Here is a 7372-nt window from a genome sequence, read left to right as displayed (position 1 = left end):
TGTGGGACTGTGGGCCTGTCGCAGACCTTCTCTCAGCCTTTAACTTTCCATTGTGAAGTGGTGTCCGAGCGATGGACGAAAAACAAAAGAAATGGGATTCTGACATCGGCTGCTCCAGTGTAAACCTGGAGCAACTCCAGTGGACTCGCTCTGGTTTTGTGCAAGTGATGCTGAAAGGAGACTTTGGTCCTTTAAAAGGCAGAAATATTCCCCACACGCCTCACAATGTGAGTCCAGCCCTCCTCAGCTCTCCAGTGTGAAGCGAGCATCAGTACTGTTCTTGAACAGATGGGGAAACTGAGGCCTGGAGAGATGACGTGGCTTCCCCAAGGTGACAGGGGGAGTCTGTGGGAGATCTGGGAACCGAAGCCAGCTCCCTAAGTCCCTTCCTCTGTTTGATGACAAGACCATTTCTTAAAGCTAGGGAAGAGCCCTCCATAAATCATGGATGGATGAGATAACTCAAGACGCGCACTTTCTCCTCCGGTCCCTGTCCTTCTGTGCAAACACATCTTTCAAACCATACACCTCGGATTCTGGGCTCTTCAATCTGCCTCTCCGGGACACTGACAGGTCCAGGGGAAATTCACTGAGGATGAAATTTTCACTCCCAGCTGGCTTTCCCAATTTTACAGTATTTTGGGGGTTGCAGTCCTTATTTCTGGATTCTGGTGGACTCTCCATGACACGGAGTCCTTAAAGCCAGCTTTGGCCTCTCTTTCTAACTGCTCTGCTCGACCAGAAGGTGGGGGCTTGGGCCAGGGATCGCTGGGGGACGTGCCAATCATGGTGATCCCTTCTTCTGCCCTGAAACTCCAAGAATTGATGAGTTCTAAACAGGTCAAATTGCAGTGGACATTCCACCACAAGTCATGGTGTGAGGAACCACCCAACTACTTCTCACCACCTTCACAGGAGCGAGAACCAGAAGAGACAATAAAGACAAATAATAAAGACAAACTGTCAGGAGACGTTAAAAGAATTAAAAGATGGCTAGAAGGAGACATGATGTTTGTGCGCACCTAGGTACAGGACATCTATCTATCCCCGTACACACCCACTATCAATCTATCCATCCTGCGTGGTTGAGAGTCAGGACTCCTGGGTTCTATCCCCAGTTCCAGGACAGCCATAAAGTCATCTTCTTCATGCTCCCGCATGGCAGGTTCTCAAAAAGAGCCCCCAGGAGGCCTCAATCTTTTCTGAGCTTTGGGGCCTTCGTGACCAAATCTCTGAGCAAAACCGACCAACAAAACAAACAAACAACATGGACTGAAAAGGGGAAGATTACAGAAGTGAAAGTCACACTGAGGTTGTTTTTTCACCCCGGTTTTAGCCCCCTCGGCTTCCCCGCCTGTCCAATTTTCACACCTTCTCACCAGCTGTAACAGTGAAAGCTCCCCAGTGGGCGTCATCTATTGTTCTCAATCTATAATTATCTTGACTACCATCTGGCAGGGAGGAGAGGGGATGTCTGACAGGCAAAGATGCCTCAGAAGAGCTACGCGACAGCCACAGAGCAGAGCTGGACTCCCGGACAGAACCCCCCGGTCTACAGTGCCGGACCACGACCCAACATGGTGAGTGAATTACAGGAAAGTGGCTGCTGTTGGCTTGTCACATGAGTCCAGAGGGTGTTTTAACCCTATCAGAGAGAAATGGGGGGCAGAGTGTGCTTGAGAGGGGAGCAAGACACCTGGGTTCTCTCCCCAGCTCTGGGAGGGGGGCGGGGTCTAGTAGGTTAAAACAGCGGGTCAGGGATCCAGGACTGTTGTGCTCTGTTCTCACCTATGAAGAGCAGTGGGGTACGCCCCGTGTGGACCCAAAACCAGGGCAGGGTGCAGAACATGGCTCCCCTGCAGAGCCTGGATATGCTGGGGAGGTCGGGATGGGTAACATAGGCAGCGCTGTGCCCCCCGCCCCCCACAGAGACAGGGGAACAGAGGTGCTTATCTCACACTCCACCTATAAGCTGGGATAAGAGTTTTGAAAGAACTGTAGGGAGCGAGCCCAGGGCTGGGTTAGCAGGGCCTGCGGGTCGGGAGTGAGGGGCACCCGCAGAGCTGTGGGGGAGCCAGGGCTGGGCTCGCACGGTGCTGTGGGCCTGGAGTGAGGGGCACCAGCAAGGCCGGGGGGGGCAGGGCTGAGATATCAGGGGGCTTCAGGTCAGCATTGAGGGTCACTGGCAGAGCTGGGTGGGGGAGCCTAGTGCTGGGCTAGCAGGGGATATGGGTCAGGAGTGAGGGGCACCCGCAGAGCTGTAGGGACATCCCAGGGCTGGGCTAGCAGGGGGCTGCAGGTCGGGAGTGAGGGGAACCAGCAGAGCTGGGGGGGCAGAGCTGGGCTAGCAGAGGGCTGCGGGTCAGGAGTGAGGGGCACTGGCAGGGCTTAGGGGGGCAGGGCTGGGCTAGCAGGGGGCTGGGGGTCGGGAGTGAGGGGGCACCAGCAGAGCTGGGGGGGCAGTGCTGAGATATCAGGGGGCTGCGGGTCGGGAGTGAGGAGCACCGGCAGGGCAGTGGGGCAGAGCGGGGCTAGCAGGGGCTATGGGTTGGGAGCGAGAGGCACCGGCAGATCTGGGGGGAGCCCAGGGCTGGGCTAGCAGGAGGCTGGGGGTCAGGACTCAGGGACATAAGCAGACGTGGGTCGCTCAGGGTTGGGGGGCTGAAACTAGAGGTTTGGGGGAACAGCTGAATTGTTTCTAAGGGACTTTTCTTGTCTCCTCTCTTTAGCCCAGTCGCAAATATTTGCAACCAAAAACTTTCTAAACTGAGGCATAAATTTCCCTTTGCATGTCCCTTGTCAGAGGTAAAACCCTGAACTCGCCGAGTGCAGGAACACGTCTCTCTGAGCCGTCCCAGCCTCCCTCCACCAGCTCTGTGCTCATGCTCCATGCTGAGGGCCGAGCGTGGGGAGTTCCCAGCACAGCTAGATGTCAGCTTGGCTGCCTGGGGCTGGACGTAACTGGCAGCCCCTCTTCGGGCAACAGCTCAGAGTTCAGGCTCCTAATTTGGCCTTTGAGTTGAGCTGGCTCTGTTTTTGCGGCGCACTCAGCTGGAGACATGTTGGGCTTCCTTTCCAGGGGGGACGAGCTCTGATGTCTCCAGCTAAAGCCCACTGGAGATGCAGACCTCGGTAACTGCTTGAGTGGGAATCTGGCTAGAAAGCTCGTGAGCTAGAAGTCATGATAACTAGTCAACTACAGAGTTTGGGGGAGGGAAGTTTTTTTACCCTAACCACAGAACTATCACCCTAAACCAACCTTAAACCCAACTACTTAGACCCCAACTCTGACCTAACTCCCTAACCAGGATCCTAACCCCAGTGTCCTAACCCCCGACAGATGCACCAACTCCTTAACCCCAACACCCTAATCTCGCCCTTTCCCTATAGTCCTGTCCTCATCCTGAACCCCGGCTCTCTAGCCCCTACTCCCTAACTCTGACCCCCAACTCTGACCCTCTCGTCAAACCCAACCCCTAACCGTAACGTCCCAACCTGATCCCCCCAACCTTTAGATTCCTTAAGCTGCAATGGTCCTGGGATCAGTAAAGTCCTCACCCTTATGTCTCTGTAAAGCTCCTGGCGCGATGGGTCCCTGATCCTAGATTGGGTTTTCTAGACACTGTGATACAAGTGCTAACGACCAATTATACCCCTAACCATAACCCCAGCTCTAACCCTAACCTCCCCACCTTCACTCTCTGAGCACTAGGGTTTCCATGTCTCCAGTTGGGTATCAAGCATCCCAGCATCAGAATTATGAGTCATCGTGGCAAACTGGCCCCTTGGGATAGGACCCAAGAGTCTCACTAACTCCCTCTGGGAAATGGCAGCAGAACCGGTAGGAATCTGATGGATCAATGGCTGCAAAATTGGTTAGAAATCCAATCACAACACATCAAATATTGAACTTGAGAGTGGAAAGGTATTTGACCCAAACCATTAAACCATCACACTTAATTATAGCCCTTAACCCCGGCACCTAACCCTAACCGCTAACCCTTAATCCTCCTCCCCTATGTATAATGATCACCCGAACTCTAACCCAAAGGGCCCAAATGTCCCGGGTTGATTTGGACAGTCCCAGTCTTTCCTATCAGTGTCTCAAGTGAGTTCCCAGGACTCTAATAACGTGTGTTTGAGCGACAGAATTGCTAATTGGCCACTAGGGACTGATGATGTTAGCAATGAACCTAGGAGCCTAGTGAGAATATAACATTTAATATTTGTACCCAAGCTAAAATTGCTGGTCTAACATCTGCATGTCTCCAGCTGGAGACCGGAAGACCCAAACGTTTCTGGTACCACACTTCTTCCGAGAGCCCAGAAGTGTCCCCCAATTTCAGTTCCTTGGTCAAAAACTTGGATTGTTTTCTAGCTGCAGACGCTGTGATTTCTCCAAGGAGAATTTCTCTGCCACTTGGGCACTTCAGCACCTAATTCCTGGGTTTTGTACCTGGCTGTGCCACTGACCTGCTGTAACCAGGTCCCTTCTTTTCTCTCTGCCTCAGTTTCCCCTCTGACCCTTCCTTTACCTTGCCTATTTGGCCTGTAAGTTCTTTGGGCTAGGGACTGTCTGTCATTGTGTCTCTCTGCAGCACCAGTGTAATGGGGCCCCCGATCACAGACAGGGTCTGTTTAGCTCTAAGTGATTTGGGGGCCCTGATCCTGGTCACTCTGTGACACAACCTGGAAGACGGGGGGCAGCCTCTCTCAGGCACCCACTTACGCACAGACAGTAACAAGACCTTGCAACAGTCTCACCACAAGCTGTCTGCTGTGCTGAATGGAGCAGAGTGGGGCTCCGTTAGGGGACGCTCTCCCCCAGCATTGAATGCTGGCCCTTGTGCCACCCTACGGCCCCCGTGCTGCATGGAGAGGGGTAGGGGCTGCGTCTCATGGCCTCGCTCTCTCTCTCTTTGCAGTTAGCCCCACGGCCCCCTCTGTCTTCCCCCTAACCTCCTGCATCGGCGAAGGCACCACCCCCCAGGTCACCTTCGGCTGCCTGGCCAAAGGATACTTCCCCGAGCCGGTCACCGTGACATGGAGCCCAAACGTCACCCCCTCGGGCGTGAAGACCTATCCCTCCCTGCTGCAACCTTCCAGCGGCCTCTACACGCTCAGCAGCCAGGTCACCGTCCCGTCCAGCAGCTGGGAGTCTAACACCTATAGCTGCAACGTAGAACACCAGCCCACCAGCCGCAGCATCTCCAAGGAAATCCCAAGTAGGGACGGCGCGGCGCAGCCCGGGGGGGGAAGGGGAGGGGCTGGGGGTCTCTCAGGTTCCTGATCTGGTGACTGCTGCAGGGAGAGAGGATGGGAGCCTGCCAGCGCTGTGAGCCGAGGGAGTCGCTGTGGTGGGTGGATGGACGGAGAGGGAGAGACATCACGCCGAGAGAAGTGATGGGTGCTGCAGTGCAGGGAAAGGGGCAGAGGGCTCTAAAGGGGGCGCCGTGCTGCAGGGAGCGGGGGGCTCCATCGGGGGCGCCGGGGAGCGGAGAGCAAGGTGGGGGGGCTCAGCAGGGGTCTATACAAAAACTAATCCCTGCCACCCTTCTCCCAGAGGGCCCGTACTCTGAACCCGAGGTGCACGTTCTCTACTCCTGTACCACCAAGCCAGGCACCGTGCAGCTGGTGTGCTTCATCTCCGGCTTCTCCCCTGAGCCTTTGACGGTGCAATGGCTGGTGGACGGCAAGCGTGGGGTACTTCGTGGTGACACCGACCCTGCCAAGAAGGACGCCGACGGCCGCACCTTCAGCACCCGCAGCAACGCCAGTGTCTCCCAGGACGAGTGGCTGAAGGGCAAGAAATACACCTGCCACGTGTACCACCCGGGCACCAAGACCACAAACGAGGACCACGCCTGCAAGTGCGAAGGTGACTGTCACTCCCGCTAGGCTGCCTCGGAAGAGACGGGGCAGTGGCGGATGTAGAGGGAGTGGGGCCCTGTGATCAGCGTCATCTTTGGGGCCCCCCCTTGGGACGCAGCCAAGAAAAAGATCATTCTCTCTTCTCCTCCCCGCCCCCATTTCTCATTCTTGTTTTCTCCCTCCTCCTCCTGTAAGTAATAGCAAGTAAATGAAAATAAAGGGAGGTACCTTGACTGTTGTTGTCGTCAAACTTATTTTCCCACAGACCACTTGAAAATCGCTGGGGGTCTTGGCGGACACGTAATGATCTTTCCAAATATTGCGTGTACCTTTCGCTAATGATTGTAAAGCGCTTCGGATAAGAGCCCTTTGTAAAAAAATGTTAGAAAAGATGGGGTGAGGGGTGTGGCCAGGAGTTAGGGTGAGGGAGGGGGCTCAGGGTTGGGGGTACAGGATCTGGGAGGGAGTTAGGGTGTGGGGGGGCTTAGGGTGGGGGGTACAGGATCTGGGAGGGAGTTAGGGTGCACGAGCAGGCTGGGGGTTGGGGTACAGGGTCTGGCCAGGAGTTAGGGGGAGGGAGGGGCTCAGGGCTGGGGCAGGGGATTGGGTGTGGAGCACTTCCCTGGGGCAGCTCCCATTTGGTGCGAGGGGTGCAGGTGCAGATGTGGGGGTCTGCAGGAGTCAGGGAGCGCAGGGGGCTGGGAGTGTGGTGGGGGATTGGTGGTTGCCGGAGTAAGGGAGGGCTGGAGGCTGGAGGGCTGTGGGGGGGGCAGGACGCTGGGGGGGTTGGGGGGGTGCAGGAGTCAGGGAGGGCAGGAGGCTGGGGGGCTGTGGGGGGGTGCAGGAGACAGGGAGGGCAGGAGGCTGGGGGGCAGTGGAAGATGCAGGATTCAGGGAGGGCAGGAGGCTGGGGGGTTGGGGGGGTGCAGGAGTCAGGGAGGGCAGGAGGCTGGGGGGCTGTGGGGGAGTGCAGGAGACAGGGAGGGCAGGAGGCTGGGGGGCTGTGGGGGGTGCAGGAGTCAGGGAGGGCAGGAGGCTGGGGGGCTGTGGGGGGGTGCAGGAGTCAGGGAGGGCAGGTGGCTGGGGGGCTGTGGGGGGTGCAGGGTCTGAGAGGGAGTTAGGGCACGGGAGGGGGCTCAGGGCTGGGGCAGGAGGTTGGGGTGCACAGCGCTTACCTGGGGCAGCTCCATTTGGTGCCAGGGGTGCAGGTGGGAATGTGGGGGGGTCCAGGAATCAGAGCAGGGGGCTGGGGTCATGGGGGTGCTCCCAGTCCCCTCCCCCGAGCGGCTCACGGCAGGGGCTGGGGGGGGGTATGTGTAGGGGGAGTGCGGGGACCAAGCTTCTCCCCTGCAGCTGCCAGGCCCTGGGCCCCCCCCGTGTTTTACTGTCAATCTGCGTCTGCTCCTGCCGGCTCCAGGGGCTCCTCTGCAGGCTCCGCCCCCACCGGCATCAGGCTCCCCCCTCCCCCGCCTCTTCCCTGCCCCTCCCCAGCGCTGCCCCT

General features: G+C 57.3%; 1 protein-coding gene and 3 gene segments (V, D, J or C); 3 read left to right on the top strand and 1 right to left on the bottom strand.

The window, feature by feature from the left end:
• LOC102932895 overlaps positions 1 to 7372 on the top strand; it is a 489191-nt gene that overhangs the window by 311817 nt on the left and 170002 nt on the right.
• LOC102940154 (immunoglobulin epsilon heavy chain-like) overlaps positions 1 to 7372 on the top strand; it is a 1331510-nt gene that overhangs the window by 1188311 nt on the left and 135827 nt on the right. The window lies entirely within an intron of this gene.
• Positions 1 to 7372, top strand: part of LOC119563587 — a 797667-nt gene that overhangs the window by 674500 nt on the left and 115795 nt on the right. Inside the window, 1 exon segment of the C gene segment in view lies at positions 4926 to 5225. Coding sequence covers positions 4926 to 5225 — 300 coding nt within the window.
• The window catches only part of LOC119563588, a 50562-nt gene that overhangs the window by 13724 nt on the left and 29466 nt on the right, over positions 1 to 7372 (bottom strand).

This window comes from Chelonia mydas, chromosome 13 (genome assembly GCF_015237465.2).
Source record: "Chelonia mydas isolate rCheMyd1 chromosome 13, rCheMyd1.pri.v2, whole genome shotgun sequence".
NCBI classification, from domain to species: domain Eukaryota; kingdom Metazoa; phylum Chordata; order Testudines; family Cheloniidae; genus Chelonia; species Chelonia mydas.
The sequence above is the reverse complement of the archived record's forward strand: the minus strand, read 5'-3'. Positions and strand labels throughout refer to the sequence as shown.